General features: G+C 42.9%; 1 protein-coding gene across 8 annotated transcripts in view; it reads right to left on the reverse strand.

Moving 5' to 3' along the window:
• The window catches only part of ADAT1 (adenosine deaminase tRNA specific 1), a 49,371-nt gene extending 34,396 nt beyond the window's left edge, over positions 1–14,975 (reverse strand). For 2 of the 8 annotated variants that reach the window (XR_007514736.1, XM_049864966.1), the window contains exons 1-9: positions 14,031–14,706; positions 12,237–12,427; positions 11,539–11,607; positions 10,054–10,108; positions 9,494–9,666; positions 5,928–6,546; positions 4,321–4,466; positions 3,213–3,312; positions 583–669 (exon numbers count right to left, since the gene is read on the reverse strand). Coding sequence is in view for 7 of the 8 variants with exons in the window: in XM_049864966.1 (XP_049720923.1) it covers positions 583–669; positions 3,213–3,312; positions 4,321–4,466; positions 5,928–6,546; positions 9,494–9,666; positions 10,054–10,108; positions 11,539–11,607; positions 12,237–12,417 (1,430 nt within the window). In the remaining variant the exon portion in view is untranslated. Of the gene's footprint in view, positions 1–582; positions 670–3,212; positions 3,313–4,320; positions 4,467–5,927; positions 6,547–9,493; positions 9,667–10,053; positions 10,109–11,538; positions 11,608–12,236; positions 12,428–14,030; positions 14,707–14,755 lie in introns of those variants that run through there. The other 6 variants (XM_049864961.1, XM_049864959.1, XM_049864960.1 and 3 more) reach the window with 6 other exon arrangements.
• Between the last annotated feature and the right edge of the window lie 2,605 nt (positions 14,976–17,580).

The raw sequence follows: 17,580 nt of genomic DNA on the forward strand, positions 1-17,580 counted from the left end.
GCAGCTGATCACCTTAACCACTGTATCACCAGGGCTCCTCCATTTATCAAAAGACTACTATGAACTAGGCCATATGTTAAGTGTTGTACATGAAGAAGCAGATTGCTATGCTTATCTTCCAAGGTGCCTCTAGGTGGGTTAGGACCTCCAACTTTTTGGCTAGTAGTGGAGCACTTAACTGTTTGAGCCACCGAGGGACTCCTTGTTTTCTGTCTAGAGGTAGAATAAAAGGAGGGCCTGGAATGTGCCAAGCTCCAATTCTACCCTCAGTCTCTTGGGATTTTATACCCCAACCATTCATCTTCCATATCACAGATCACGCACATGTGCAAGTAGGGCCATGAGGATAGAAAAGTATGGGGTTATAAGTGCCCATTAAATTGCTGAAAGGAGCTCTGGTGGCAGTGGTTAAGTGCTCAGCTACTATGAACTATGAGTCAGAATCGACTCGCTGGCAATGGGAGATTGCTGAACCACCACTCCTGCCAAAGCTTCCTCCCATTCTTAAGCCTGAATCAAAAGAGAAGTCTTCCTAAACATGAAAAAACATGAGACAATAGCAACCTAGTAATAAGGTTTCACCTGAGGGAGTCTGGCCATTTGTCCTCTGAAATATTGCTTAGCAGCTTCTGGAATGATCTAAAGAGGTCCAGTTTGCTGATTCGTGATCTGTTCAAAAAAAATGATAAAGAATATTAAGTGCTTAACTACGTACCAGGCCCTCTACCAAAGATATCAAGCTTCACATGGTGTTTACGTTTGAATGTGCAAGAGTCCCCATTTTCACTTGGCAAGGAGATCTAGATCTGCATGTCTGATCAGAATGGGGTCAAAAATGGATCTAATCTTATGAAATGTCATCAGCAGTGGGGTCATCAAAGTGACAGGCTCACACGGGGTAAAGATTGAGATGAAATACTAAATTTTGTCCTAGGACTCCTGTGAGCCACCTTGGATCATCTCCTTTCAAGGGAGGTGGCCCCTAGAGTAATATCATTTATAACAAATTGAAAGCTTTGTTTCAGAGACTCTAGTGCTATTCCCTGGGTGAACTGTGCTCAAGAGGTCTTTTGGATGAGTCACCTGGGGCAGAAGCTCCAGACTCTTCCTAAGGGCATTATGGGCCTCTGGAAGCCATTTTTTTGCTACTAAACAACAACAAAAATTCCTGATAGAGGTCAAGGTTTGGAATAGTTATAAAAGTCAGTGTTGATTCCTTCTTGTTGGGCTTTCTTGGTTTCTGCCAGTCCATTCCAGATGTAGCCTTGATTGACTGAGCTGCCTTCCTTTCCCTCATATAAAACCATTGTGTTGCGGTGACTCTAAATCTAAACCAACTAAACTCACATCCTAGAAAAGCCTAACACCCCTGATTTATTATCAGCTCTTGGTTCTCTCTATACATGGTCAATGTGTTTGCTACATCAGCCTGGACCAACAGTCCTTGCCTAGGACTTTTGAACCCTGGCAATTACTGGCTGAAGCGCAAAACCTTTTCAGTAAGTGCAAAAAGAGGTAAGTTGGATTTGTGTTGTGGTTGTTCTTGTTTGTTTTGAGAAGGCAAATAAGTGTATCAAATAGAGAAGAAAAAACTCCATCTGAAAACTCTAACTGTAATATAATTTCATAAGGGAATGATAAAGGGAAATGCACCGTATAAGTAAAAAGGACTACATTTAAATAGTGGAAGTCTACAACAGTCACTTCAGTAGCAGCTCAATCCAGACTCGGGCTATGGTGGAAATGCCTTTAGTGATGGAGAGGCCACTCCCCCAGCCCCCTTCATAAATGATTCTTGGGTTCCAACCCAGACCTGCTGAATCAGAGTCCCTAGTGGTAAGGCACAAGACTATTCTTTTAAAAGTCTTTCCAAGGCAATGAAGTTTTTTTCAACAAATGGTGTTGGGACAACTGGATACACACATGCAAAAGAATGAAGTTGGATCCCTAATCTCACACCATATAGAAAAACTAACTCAAAATGGATCAAAGACCTAAATGTAAGAGGTAAAACTATAAAACTGTCAGAAGAAAACATAGAAATAAATCTTTGTGACCTTGGATTAGGCAATAGTTTATTAGCTTTGACACCAAAAGCAGGAGTAACCAAAGAAAAAAATAGATAAATTAGACTTCATCAAAATTAAAATCTTTAGTGCTTCAAAAGACAAAATCAAGAAAGTGAAAAGACAACCCACAGGAAAATACATTTGCAAATCGTATGTCTGATAAAGGATTAGCATCCAGAATAATAAAGAAATCTTACAACTCAACCATAAAAAGACAAATAACACAATTAAAAAATGGTCAAATAATTTAAACAGACATTCTCCAGAGAAGATACACAAATGGCCAACAAGCACAGGAAAAGATGCTCAACATCATTAGACATTAACCAAACCAAACCCATTGCCGTCAAGTTGATTTCAACTCATAGCGACCTTGTTGAACTGCCCCATGGGGCTTCCAAGGAATGGGTGGCATATTCAAACTGCCGACCTTTTGGTTAACAGCTGTAGACATTAGGACAAGGCAAATCAAAACCATAACGCTTTATCACTTCATGCTAAGATGGGTATTAATAAAAAAGACAATAAAAAGTGTCGGAAAGGATATAGAGTAATTGGAACACACATTCATTGTTGGTAGGAATGTTAAATGTTACAACTGCTTTGGAAACCAGTTTGGCAGTCCTTTAGAAACTTAAACATACCCAAGGGAATTGAAACCATATCCACATAAAACTTGCACACAAATGCACACAGCAAAAAGTGGAAAAAACCCAAATGTCCATCAACTGATGAACGGGTCAACAAAATGTGATATATACACACAATAAACTATTATTCAGCAATAAAAGGAATGAAATACTGACACATACTACAACATGAATGAACTGAAAACATTATGCTAAATGAAAGAAGCCAGACACAAAAGGGCACATGCTGTGTGATTCCATTTAATTGAAATATCCAAAATAGGCAGACTGAACAGGAGAATAGTCCAGAATAAAAAATTAAAAAAAAATTTTTTTTTTTTTTTTAGGAGACAGAAATAGATTAAGAGTTGCCAGGGTCTGGAGGGGAGGGAGGACTAGAGAGTGACTGCTAATGGGTACAGGTTTTCTTTTTGGGGTGATGAAAATGTTCCGGAACTAGATAGTTGTGACATGTGAGTTCACAGCCCCCGTCTTCCATCCCACTATGTTGTACCTGGCCTGAAGGCTGTTGATGCCTTTCTTTGTTGTTCCCTGTGGGAAGCCATTGGCAGTAACATCCAGGGGCTGCTCAGAAACTGCACTCCAGCTGATGGCTAGGAAAAGATGATGCTGAGATTAAAACTGGCTTTCTTTATAAAGAAATGGGAGAGGCATTTTTTCTTAATTTTTATTGTGCTTTAAGTGAATGTTTACAAATCAAGTCAGTCTCTCACACAAAAACTTTTATACACCTTGCTACATACTACCAATTGCTCTCCCCCTAATGAGTCAGCCCACTCCCTCCCTCCACTCTCTTTTCGTGTCCATTTCGCCAGCTTCTAACCCCCTCTACCCTCTCTTCACCCTCCAGACAGGAGATGCCAACATAGTCTCAAGTGTTCACCTGATCCAAGAGGCTCGCTCCTCACCAGCATCCTTCTCCAACCCATTGTCCAGTCCAATCCATGTCTGAAGAGTTGGCTTCGGGAATGGTTCCTGTCCTGGGCCAACAGAAGGTCTGGGGCCCATGACCACCAGGGTCCTTCTAGTCTCAGTCAGACCATTAAGTCTGGTCTTTTTATGAGAATTTGGGGCCTGCATCCCACTGCTCTCCTGCTCCCTCAGGGATTCTCTGTTGTGTTCCCTGTCAGGGCAGCCATTAGTTGTAGCCAGGCAGCAGAGGCGTTTTGATAAAATATTTCTTTGCCTCTGCAGATTCATGAGAGTTGGATATGAAATCAGATGGTGACTGCCACTCTGATGCTTGGCAGCCAGAGTACAACAGCATAAGGTGGCTCATGATTCATCATTATCATTTTAGCTCCTAACAATCACTGAGCATTAATTACATGCTGGAGACACAGCAAATGCATGAAATGTAATTTCTCATTTAATCCTCCTAACAATCCTGATAAATTACACTCTTTTTATGTGAAGATGAAGAAACCGAAGCCAGGAGAGGCTGATGTGTCCAGGGTCATACAGAGCAGAGATCTGACCCAGTGTGAGTATCTTCAGAGCCAAGACTATTGACCACTCTGTGGTACACTAGCTATCTAGGCTGGGAGGAGGCGGCCCCTACCAGGCCACTCCACAGGGAAGGTCTAACCAGGACCACTCACCTGCCCCACAGGGAACAAGTCGGCCTGGGCTGTCAGCCCTTTTCGCCTGCACTGCACAGCGACTCTGTTCAAACAGTAAATCTGACTGCTGTATTTTCAGCTCTTGAACTCCAAAGCCTTTGGGTAAAGCTGAGAGGTTCCTACACCTAAATGTGAGAGAAAATTCATTCAGTTTAGGTGTACTCGTAGAGAAAATGAGTATCTAGGATGGTGGTCCGCATCATGACTCCTGAATCTTAGTGTGAAGCAAAGGCTTTTAGGAGGCCAGGTAGGCTTATTTGTCCACATGAAAACTTGCATACAAATGTTCATCAACTGGTGAATGCATAAACAAAACGTGGTATATCCATAACAGAAACACCTCTGTTGACTCCAACTCAGGGCGACCCCTTATGTGTCAGAGTAGAGCTGTGCTCTATAGGATTTTTCATGGCTGATTTTTCAGGAACAGATCACCAGGACTTTCCTCTGAGGTACCTCTGGATGGACTCAAATCTCCAACCATTTGGTTAGCAACTGCCTGCATTAACTGTGTGTACCACCCAGAGACTAATATCCATAGAATAGAATATTATTCATATCAACAATAAATATTGTTCACTCATTTATTAGATGGGAGATTTATAGGTGGGTGTACCAGAGTAGAAACCAGGCCATGAGAACCTGGCTGGAGAAAGATCCCTCCCCATCATTCTGAGTGACAACTGTAGAACGGAGTCATCATCCCTCAGTGACTTTAGTAACATCAAACTCTTTTCATTTCTGACGTGGTCTATAGGCTTTGAAAAATCTGAAAACCCTAAGCAGAAATATCAACTTGCTGACGTCTGCTTCCTAGGGAATTCTTCAAACACACAGAAACCAAAATTATACTGTAACATAAAAGCTTCATTTTCTCTTGTATTCTTCATGCAAAATAGATGCCAACATGACACTAGAACTGAGCAGACAGCAAGCAGTTTAATGCTCCAGAATGGAAAACACAGGAAATACCCCGGGCGCTGTGCCTGGGCTGGTTTTCTTTCTTTTTTAAAAAATCTTTCTTGAGAGATAATTCACATCCCGTAAAATTCACTCATTTAAAGTGTACAACTCAACTATTTTTTAGTATATTCAGAGTTGTACAACCATCACCACAATCTAAAGTTAGAAGATTTTCATCACCCCAAATAAAACACCATACCCCTTAGCAGCTACTTCCATACCCCCACCCCCAGAGAAAACCACTATTAATACTTTGGTGTGTATCTTCCTAGCTTTTTTTCTTCCATGTGCATATGCACTTTAAGACCAAAATGATCTCATTTTATCTTCTAAGTTCCTTTTTTAAAACATTTTAACTTTCTTTCCATTAATATTCACCAATAATTTTTTTATTTTTTTTTTTTAACAAAAACCATTTAACCATCTTCCTACTGCTGGATATCTTGGCTGTTTCCTTTTTAATTTTCCTTTTTTAATTACTGTACACGGTTAAATGTTTAAGTACTTTCTTAATTATTTCCTTAGGACAAATTCCTATAAGTGGAATTACAGATCAAAAGGTATGGGTGTTTTTAAGGTTCTCTGGACATACTATCATATCACCTACCCCCCTGCCCTCTCACCTCCCAATCAAGGCTCTCTCCATGACTTCCTGGCTGTAAGGGCATTTCCCAATGACCACAGCTGACACGTAGATGGGCTCTTCTACGAAGTGCATCAACAGTGCCCCTTGGCATCCGAGGACATTCCACCGAGCCAACTTGTCACTGCAGGACATGGAACAGGTCCTGTCTCCCCGGCCTGGCTTCACTCGAAGCAGCCCCACCTGGTGATATGCAGGCCCTGGCTTCCCCGAGTCTCTACCTTCCCCGGGCACACATTTAGCTCCAGTTCTATGAACGTCCACCACCTTGGTGCCACTTGGGGCCACTATGGTCACAGTGGCCAGTCCCTCTGCAGTAATATTAGAGCTATTGACAGTTGGTGAGATTTGGCTACTTTCCTGTTTATCAAAACTCTGATGGCGAATTATACCACTGGTGACTTCCCTAGCAAAAGTTTCAAGCTCAAGTTTCATCTTTTTGGTTACAGGACTATCAAGATCTTCACATTTCCTTTTATTTTCAGGAGCTTTCATGTTACCAATGACCTCTGCAGATAGGTTGTTGGTCCAATCTCTGCTGACAGGACAGCAAGGCTGGTCTTCAAACTCAAGCTTTGGAATGATGGAGGCATCACCACCTGTAGGAGAAGGGACCCCTCAAACCAGTGGTTTTCAAAGTGAGGTCCCCAAGCCAGCCAACACCAGCATCCTTTGGGAACTTGTTGGGAATAGAAATTCTTGGGACCCACAGTTGACCTACTAAATCCGAAACTCTGGAGGTGGAGCCCAGCAATCTGTGCTTTAAGCTCTCCAGGTGATTCCAATTGATGCAAGCTCATGCTGAGAACCACTGACTTAAATAAAGGCCAATTCTATTCTCTCAGCTGACCTGAGGTGAGTTGGAGGTTAGAGCAGCTGCTAAAATTTCCCTGATAAGAATCATCTGGGGCTCCGGTTGAAGAGCCCATCTTGTTATTAGGTGCCCTCGAGTCAGTTCCGACTCATAGTGATACTACGTACAACAGAACGAAACATTGCCCAGTCCTGCACCATCCTCACAATCGTTATGCTTGAGCCCATTGTTACAGCCACTGTGTCAATCCATCTCATTAAGGGTCTTCCTCTTTTTCGATGACCCTTTACTTGACCCTATTTTAGGCCCAATGGATTAGAATCTCTAGGGCAGAGAATATTTAAATAAAGATCCCAGGTCATTCTTATTTCAAGGAAGTTCGGGAAACACTGGTTTAGACGATGGTTTCTCAATCTCAGCACTATGGATATTTTGGGAACAAAGATAATTTTTTGTTGTGGAGGACTGTCCTGTACATTATAGGATGTTTAGCAGCAACCCTGGCTTCTACCCACTAAGTGTCAATAACACTGCACCCCCTCCACCTGACAATAAAAAAAAGTATCCAAACATTGTCAAATGTCCCCTGATGCGGGGGGGGATCACCTAGGTTGAGACTACTGGCTTAGACTGAGCAAGATTTCCCAAGTGCAATTTGTGAATGCTATCCCCTAAGATGGCTTGGAAAACAAAATAAGTAGTTTATTCCACGGTTAAGTGAGTTTGGCAAACACTGCTCAGAATATCCACATCTCGGGAGATTTACAATATAAACCCCCACAGTAAAGACTCTTAAGTTCTGCAGTAAATGACATAATCAGTGTTTCCCAAATGATTTGACCATTCTGGTTTAGAGATTTCTGATCTACTCTGTGTTTATAAGGGCCCAAAGAAAACCAAAGCTCAGTAAGAAGCATTTCGATCCCCGTGCAAAGGGAGCTACTTTTTCAAACACCAGCCCAATCGTGTATTGCTTTTCTAAAGTGTGTAAATAATACACCTGTAGTCATGACCTAAGAGTGGGAAAGGCAGAGATATAAAAGTGAAAATGTTGCCAGAGAGAGGCTGGCTGGCCGACTTCCAGAGACCTCACGAGGTAACACGTCCTTTGGAGAATTCGTCAGGGTCCAACCCCAATCTGCAAGCTCCAGGTCTGATCTTGATGAATGTCTGAAGGTGAGAGGCTAATAAAAGTCACATGTAAAAGCCTGAAGTAGCTAACCCAGATGCCAATTTACTAACCAGTAACGAGAAGTAAATGCCAAGGGAGCTGGCTAGTCATATGCTGTAGGTAGTGCTCTTTCTTCCTGCAGACAGATCACGGGGGATGCCACATTTTAAAAATTATCCAAGAAACCCCAGAAGACATGGCCCCCAGACTCTGTTAACCCAGAAATAAAACCATTCCCAAGCCACCTCTTCAGACAAAGATTAGATTGGGCTATAAAACATAAAATAATACTCCTGAACAGTGTGCTTCTTAGTCCAAGTAGATACATGAGACTAAATGGGCAGCTCCTGTCCAGAGTGGATGAGAAGACAGAAAGGGATAGGAGCTGGTTGAATGCACATGGGAAACCCAGCATGGAAAGGGGGAGTGTGCTGTCACATTATAGGGATTGCAACTAGGGTCACGTAACAATATGTGTATCAATTTTTGTATGAGAAATTAACTTGAGCTGTAAACTTTCACCGAAAGCACAATAAAATAAATAGGACTTCATCAAAAATTAAAACTTTTGTGCTTCAAAGGTCGCTATAAAGAAAATGAAAAAAAAAACAACAACCTACAGAACAGAAGAAAATATTTACAAATCATGTATCTGATAAGAAACTAGAACATATATAGACTTTTTACAACTCAATAATAAAAAGACAAATGACCTAATTAAAAATTGCGCAAAAGATCTGAACAGAAATTTTTCCAAAGAGGATATACAAATGGCCAATAAGCACATGAAAAGATGTTCTACATCGTTAGCCATCAGGGAAATGCAAATCAAAACTACAATGAGGTACCACTTCACACCTACTAGCACCTACTAGGATGGAGAGCATCAACAAGTATAGGTGAGGATGTGGAGAGATCAAAATCTTCATACACTGCTGGTGGGAATGTAAAATGGTGCAGCCACTTGGGAAAACCGCATGGCAGTTCTTCAAACAGTTAAACATAGAGTTACTTGAACCTCTAACTTCAGCAGCCAAGCACATTAACCATTTGCACCACTCTTATAACTCATCAAAATTTACCTTGATTAACCATGTCTGTCTACTTTTCCTGAAAGACCTTATAAGGGTAGGCAACGTGCTAATTTTATTGCCTGCTATTTTTTTTTTTATATACCCAGTACGTGGTACTGTACTTGACAAGTAGTATAAAATATCTGTTCAATGAATGAATAAATGGAATGAGTATCAAGATAAGTTACTATACTAGATCTCTGGACTTCCAGCCTAATGGCTGGTTTCAGACCTTGCAGGGTTTCAGCCCTAAGCTTTCCAATCCTGAGTCTGAGAACTGAATGGCATGAGTGAAATGAACTCCCCCTACCCCTCCTCTACCTTCCCCTTGGAGAAGAAGTAATTAGGTACACTGGACTAACTGTCCACAAAAAGGTGCTGTCACCGGCTATAGCCAAAGGTGCTTTTCTTGAGAAACATATCTGCGGGTAGGACAAACATAAAAAGTAGACAATGTAACATTAATCCAAAGATTGGAATATACTCACAGGGAGTATGGCTGGAGAAAAACACAAAAAAGAGATCTGGTCTGAGTTTCCACTGTCCTCTCTGAGTTCCTGGGATAAAGATGCTATCCTCTTTCAGGGAGGCCGCCAAATGTAGCTGATGGAGAAGGTACCTAATAGGTTGCAGGAAGGGGAAAGCTCTGGCTGGGAGACTGCTAAGGAAGAAGGGAAGCATTACTGCAGTCTAATGAGATGGGTAAGTGATTCGGAATTAGGGGAATGATCTAGACCAGTGATTCTCAAACTGCGGTCCCTGAATCAGTAGCATCAGCATCACCTGGGAATCTGTTAGAAATGCAACTTCTTGGACTTCACCCCAACCTGCTGAATCTGAATCTCTATGGGGGTGTCTAGCAATCTGAGTTTTACCAGCCCTCCAGGTGATCCCAAGGCTTGAGAACCACTAGTCTAAACCAGTGCTACTCAAAGTATGGGCCTCAGACTGACATAATTATTGTCACCGGGGAGCTTGTTGGAACTGCAAATTCTGGGACCCCCCCACCCCAGACCTGCTGAATAAGAATCTGTGGGATGTGGCTTACCTTTGGAAACTCCTTCTGGCTATGACCTCAGCATGGCTGTCATTGAGGATGTCTCCTGTGGCAAAGACAGGACATTAGGTGAAGACATATGGAACCTGTAGAGGCCCTGTTTTCTAAAAGCAGAACACAGTAGTTTCCCCTCACACCCAGAGTGGCCATGCAGCTCCTAGAGGGCTTTTGCCAAAAAGTATCACAATCATTAATGGCAGTACACTTAAAGCACCATAGCTCAACTCAGCACTATTGACATTTTGGGCTGCATAACTCTGTGGTGGGAGCTGTCCTGTGCACCGTAGGGTGTTTAGCAGTATTCCTGGTCTCTGCTAGATGATACTAGTAGATCCAATAGATGCTAGTAGCACTCCCCTCCGCCAAATTGTGACAACCAAAAATGTCTCCAGACTTTGCCAAATGTCCCAGGGGTTGGGGAGGAATTTCCCATGTTGGGAGGACAAATGAAGATATGACCAATCCAGAACTTGTGAGCTGCCTCCAGGCCTGAAGCTGACCACAGTCATAGCAAATACCTCATTCCCGAAATGAACAGGAGGCAAGAATATAGCATCCTTGACACAAGGAACATAACATTCTTGAAGGAGTCCAGATCCAAATGATAACATCTGGACATTTTGGACTTGAGGGAAGGGGGCCTACATGACTACCCCATATTAGTACCTGTATATAATCTCTGGAGTTTGGGTCAGAGATCACAGAGATCTTCCCATCCTGCTGCCGTCTAGGACTTTGCGTTGTATGTAAGTTTCCCCATAATAAATGAGACCATTTATTCCACCTGAAGTGCTCTGCCTCCTTCTTTGGTCTGTCCCTACCATTGGCATATGGCAGCCACTTTTGGATTTCCCCTGGGAAACTCCCCTGCCCACCGTTGCCACCTGACACCCTGGTTGAGAACCATAGATTTATAAGAAATCTTTATCAGGAGGACAGGGGCCCAGATATTTAGTACCCTGACATCATACTTGTGCTCATGGTGATATAATTAATTCCCTGTTGCCTGAACATGAAGACTGATTTCCTCTTATCTAATCCAATCTAACTATCCTGGAACTGCTTCTCTGTATGTGGGGCAAGATCAGGAGAATGGGGGAACCAAACTCAAGGAGGAACCTGCTAACTTGAAGCAGAAGTCACAGATCTCTACAAAAATTTCCAGATTGGTGCCACAAGAACCATTTAACTCAAGGTTGTTTCCTGGGGCTTCAGCAGCCACTCACAATGCATCCTCTACCTGCGAGTTTGGAGTCCTGAGCCTTCCGGTCATTAGGTATAATATAAGCCCAGGGAACCCCTGGTTTGAGCATGAAAACACTGACCAGCTTTCAGTTCACTCAGAAAGCATGTTTCTGGTGGCCTTTGCTCCCACAGATGATTTTTATACTTTTTATTCTGACAAGAAGAGGAGAGGTCAACATGGACACTGGTTTCCAAGAAACAGGTTTTGCTTGGACTCCCACCCGTGCTTACCACTCTTCCTCATTTTGGACTGGCCTATGCATTTCGTTCCTGTTCCCATTGAGACAACTTCCTTTGTCACTGAGGGGAAAAAACAAATCATTAAGTGAGCTCTCAGGGTCTGAATGGTCCCTGGTCCTCAGGTTTAGTAAGTCTGCACATTCCTCCAGAGGATTCCTACAGGCCTACCCCACTGAGTTCCAGCAAGGTGGGTCTCCTGCCTCCAGAAGTGCTGTGGTACCTGACTAGCAGGGGGCAGGGAGAACACACACAACATCGTGGTTTACACTGTGGCCACTACTGTCCCTGGATCCCCAGCTGCCATTGAGTTGATTCCAACTTATGGCAACCCCATGTATGTGTGTCACAGTAGAACTGTGCTCCAAAGGTTTTCAATGGTTGTGATCTTTTGGAAGTAAATTTCCAGGCCTTTCTTCTAAGACACCTCTAGGTAAATTCAAATCTCCAACCTTTCCGCTAGCAGCCAAATGCATTACCCATTTGCACCATCCAGGGATTCCACTGTCCCAGTATACCCGTTGCTGTCAAGTCAATTCCGACTCATACTAACCCCACAGGACAGAGTAGAACTGTCCCATACGGTTTCCAACGAGTGGCTGGTGGATTCAAACCACTGACCTTTTGGGTTCCAGCTGTAGCTCTCAACCAGTGAGCAAAAGAGGGAGCATTTCAAGGCAAAAAGGCCTCACCTTGCACCAGCTTCTCAGGGGAATCACTGTCCCGGTTAGCTGTCGACTGTATTTTCACCAACGCTGCTAGTAATGTCCACTCACGGTTTGGGTCAGGCTTCCCCTGCTTGGGCAGCTTGGTTCCATAGTGTGTGTAGCACAGCTGAGCAATCTCATCTGCAGTCCACATGGTCTGAGCCATTGCTCAAGTCCTGATCAAAAACCACAACCATCAGAGGTGCAGAACAGAAAACCAATGCAAGATGCTACAACCTTGCATCAGGTGCTTCAACAGTCTTTCAAATGTAGCCCAATGTGTTCATACTGTGGCTCCTCTATCTGGAACTCTGTTGGTCATTTCCTACTACCTCCTGCCCCCTTTTAACTCACCTGAAAGATGAAAGGTGCTCAAAATCCCATCAACCCCAGAAGCTACACCCATTTGTTGAAGTTTTTTTTTTTTTTTTTTTTTTAAATCTTGGACATCTGACACATTTCCAATGAAGCGGAGTCTACTACTCAAAATGAAAGCACATGGGAGGGAAGTCTCGTCACTACTCCACTTTCATTTAGAAGCAGCACATTCAGGGCTGTGTACCTCAGGTCTGAGTGCCCAGTTTCTTCACTTTCCTTGGGCAGACTCTCACCATACAAGGTTTATCTTTCTGGAAAGATGTTTCCTTTTCCAGACATTTTATTTTTCTCTTCTTTCCCCCATGGTAGGGTGGTTCTACCTCTAATAAGTCTCCACTGATGCTCCATCAAGAAAGCAACACTTTAACTTCTCCCATAACATTTTACAAAGCACAGAACTCAGAGAAACGAGGTAATTTCTCCCTCATAGAGCTTTTCCCTCCTTAAAGGAGCTGTGTTTTAGCATGGGCTTTGGAGTCACCTTTTCTAGGTTTTAATCCCGGCTTTACCACAAATTAACTATATGATATTGGATAAATCACTTAACCTCTTTATGTCTTAGTTTCTTCCTATTAAAACAGGAGTAACAATAGTATCTAACACATTGGAGTTATGGTGAGGATTAAATAACACCTATGAAAAACAACTGCTACAATGTTGAGCATAATTAATGTCAATTGTGATTACTATTACAAAAACGAACATTTGACAGTTTTCCCAACTGATTTGACTTGAGCTCATTGGGAATGGGGGGAACTGTAATGGACACATAAAATAATGAGTAAATAACAGTTAAGTACATCATAACTGGAAGAGGCCTAGGATACTTTGCTGGAAACTCCCACTCTTCGCTCTACCAATGCGCACTGAATTGTCCTGACCTCATTTGGACTCAATAGTATGAAAAGCTTCTTACTAGAAGATGAGTTCATAGAGAGATGGACACACCTAAGCACAGTTTTAAAAAAGTGGTTTTATTAAGTGAAAAGGGGTGTGTATTATTCTTTGAGACTCAATGATCTTCTGAAGGCTGATATTTCCACAATGAGCCATCTGCATTATGGTGTGCAGGCCTGTTACTGCAGCCATAATAACCCTCATGCCCCAGAAAACCAAACCCGTTGCCATTGAGTGGATTCTGACTCAGACCATAGTGACTGAAAATACATATAGACTTGGCAGTAACCGGCAGACAGTGAGAGAAATAGTGACTTTAGAGAACTTACAGAAGACACTATCTCAGAGCCAAGAATCCTCCATTTAGAAAGGACTCCTTTCTCATTTCTAAGGATTCATCACAAAGCAGTATATTTTATGAAGGTAGGTACCCCGGTATCATCCTAAAAGTTAAACCAGAGACACAGATCACAATCTATAATAGCCAAGGAAGGCAGAACTTACCAGAAGAAACGTTGACTCCTTAAGATGAAGCAGCCCAAGACACACCACACTTCTCATTCAAGTAGTTGATTCTGAATGAATATGCATCGCAGTTGGAATTGTTTTGATATACTAGTTACATTATAATTAAAACCTACACTTTCTTCTAGACCATGAATAACTTCGTCACTTGAAACAACAGTTAAGTTAAACAGCCATTGCTTTGCCCACAAGACCCCATCTTATAACAGTAGCAACAAGCAGAAGAACCCACTTCCTTCTCAGGGAAGATCGGCTAGTCGGTTGCCTGGGGGAGAAAAGCCTGTAGCGATGCTCAGAGGACTTGGATTCCCTTCGTAAATCTCCCCGAAAAAAACGCTCCTTCCCGGTCAGCTCTAGAGGCCCGGGTTCTGCCAGTTACAGGACTGGAGACCCTAGGCAAGACACAGCCCGTTTAGTAGGGACAACGTGAGTGCCTGCCTCACTGGGTGCCGCCGAGACGCTGCGGCGCGGCCACACACCACGTACTCGCCAGCAGCAAGAGAGTCCTTCCCTTCGTGGATAGTGACATCTAGCCTGTGGCGACACTTTCGCAAGTGATACGCCTCAGGGAAGGTCCTCACAACCTCTTCCCACACCAAATGGGCTCAACAAAGTCAAAGACCTACGACATCAGCCCCACGGTTCCCTCATTTTCGTGCCCCCAGCCCGGCGAACCCACCCCACCGTGTCAGGCCCCCTCCCACCTCCAGGACACACGCCCTCGGAAGTAGCTAACCTGAGCCGGACTGCAGAGCGGACGTGACGCCATAAAGCTGCGGCTGCTCTTCCCAAGCCCCGGCCCCAGGTCACGCAGGGTACGCTGGACCTTGTAGTTCTTTAGGGAACGAAGCCAGGCGTGGAGGTGCTCAGAGTCCACCGCCTGTGGAGTGCGTTTAGGTACGCAGTGAAACTGGTTCATGGAAGCTGTCTGCCCCGTTATTGGAGAGGAAACAAGTCCTCTGGATGGGTTTCAAATAGTAGAATGATGTCATATCCTGGAACACTAGACATTCTTTCTAAAACAGTGCTGTCCAATAGAGATATAACTCAAGCCGTACGTGTAATTAAAAATTTTCTAGTACTGTAATCATATTTTAAAAAGTCAAATTAATTTTAATCATACATTTTATTTAACCTAGTATATCCAAAATATTTTCATTTCAACGTGTAATCAACATTTTTTAAAAGTTGAGATATGTATTTTTATTTTTCACAAACTTTCTGAAATCTGTTACATGGTTTTACACTTAGACCACATCTCAATTTGGACTAGCCACATTTCAAACGCTCAGTAGACACATGGGGCTGGTGGCAACTATATTGGACAGAACAGGACTAAAGCTTTCAGATTGTGAAGAATAGGCAGTAGAGCTGTCTGGATGGTTCAGGAGCCTATACTATCCAACAGCTGCAAATCTCAATGGCTAAAGATGAGAGAATTCACTTTTCTTCTTGTTACCCTTCAAACATTAGAGAAGGCAGAAGTCCAACTTGCTCGATCCCATCCTTTGTTTTCTCTCTAGTCCCAAAGGAAAATGGCCACAACTCTCCTTCAGGACTAAGGACCCTGCTCCTCATTCTTCTCCCTTCACCATTAATCTGCAACTGACTCTTCCTTCTGTCTTTGAAGAAGGAGCAATCCTGGTGGAGCGATTCATCTTCCAGGGTTCATTACCTCAGGGATTGGTATCATCATCAATCTAGCTGCATAAACCAAAAAGCCAATCTCAGCCACACCCTTGTCACATTCTTAGCCCTGCTGAAATGAGCAAAAAATGAGAAAACTCATTTAACTCCATATCCACTATTCAATAATCTACTTTCACTTTCCACCTGGATGTCTACTAAAAAAAAAAAGGCATGCCAAATTAATGTCCAAAACCAAACTCTCAATCTTCCCTCCCAAGCCTGCACCTCGTCAGTCTTTCCCAACTCACTAAATGGCAACTCAACTTTTCCAGCTGTTCAGGTACAAAACCTTTACATCAATTTTCTCACAACCCAAACTCTATCAGCAAATGCTGTTGACTTTATGAACATAGACAAAATGCAATCACTTGTAACCATCTCCATTGTTACCACCCAAGTTCAAGCCATCAATGTCTTCCCAGCTCACTGCCAACACCTAACTGGTCTTCCTGCTTTCACCCTTACTTTCCAGGTTATCAACTACAACAATCCTTTAAAAATAAGCTAGATGGTATCATTCCTCTGCTCAGAACCCTCCAATGGCTTTCCATCTCAACCATAACACACATACTCCCCTGCCTGGCTTACAGAGCCTGTATGATCTGTTCTTTCACTCCTCCTCAGCGATACCAGACCCTTTGCTGTTCCTCAAAACTGATCTTCCGACCTGGATCACTCTTTCCCCACAGATCTTTACTGAAGATTCTCCAAATCTTTACTGAAATGTAACCAGTAATTGTTGTTAGGTGTTGTCAAGTTGGTTCTGACTCATAGTGACTTATGTACAACAGAGGGAAACACTGTCCAGTCCTGCACCATCCTCACAATCCTCATTATGCTTGAGTCCATTGTTGCGGCCACTGTGTCAATCCATCTCATTGAGGGCCCTCCTCTTTTTTGCTGACCCTCTACTTTACCAAGCATGATGTCCTTCTCCAGGGACTAGTGCCTCCTGATAACATGTCCAAAGTACATGAGATGAAGTCTCCATCCAAAGTCACACTAGGGAATATTCTGGCTGTACTTCTTCCAAAACAGATGTGTTCTTCTGGCAGACCATGGTATATTCAATATTCTTTGTCCACACCATAATTCAAAGGTGTCAATTCTTCTCATTTGTTCTCCAGGTCTCACATGCATATGAGGCAACTGAAAATACCATGATGTTGCTCATTGGTCCAGTTGCGAGGATTCTGGTTCTTTATGTTGAGGTGCAATTCCTACTGAAGGCCGTGGTCTTTGATCTTCATCAGTAAGTGCTTCAAGTCCTCTTCATTTTCTGCAAGGAAGGTTGTGTCATCAATATATCACAAGTTGTTAATGAGTCTTCCTCCAATCCTGATGCTGCACTCTTCACATAGTCCAGCTTCTCAGATTACTTGCTCACCATACAGATTAAGTAGGGTGAAAGGATACAACACTGATGCACAACTTTCCTGACTTTAAATCAGGCAGTATCCCCTTGTTCTGTATGAACTACTGCCTTTGGTTTATATATAGGTTCCTCATGAGCAGAATTGAGTGTTCTGGGATTCCCATTTTTTGCAACGTTTTATCTGTAATTTGTTGTGATCCACACAGTCAATTGTCTTTGCATAGTCAATAAAACACAGATAAACCTCTTTCTGGTATTGTCTGCTTTCAGCCAAGAGCCCTCTGACAGTGATGATACCCCTTGTTCTATAACCTCTTCTGAATCTGGCTGGAACTTCCCGCAGTTTCCTGCTGATGTGCTGCTGCAACTGCTTTTGAATGATCTTCAGCAAAATTTTACTACTGTGTGATATTAATGATACCGCTCGATAATTGCTGCATTCAGTTGGATCACCTTTGGAATGGC

Source organism: Elephas maximus, chromosome 21 (assembly GCF_024166365.1).
Source record: "Elephas maximus indicus isolate mEleMax1 chromosome 21, mEleMax1 primary haplotype, whole genome shotgun sequence".
Lineage (NCBI taxonomy): Eukaryota > Metazoa > Chordata > Mammalia > Proboscidea > Elephantidae > Elephas > Elephas maximus.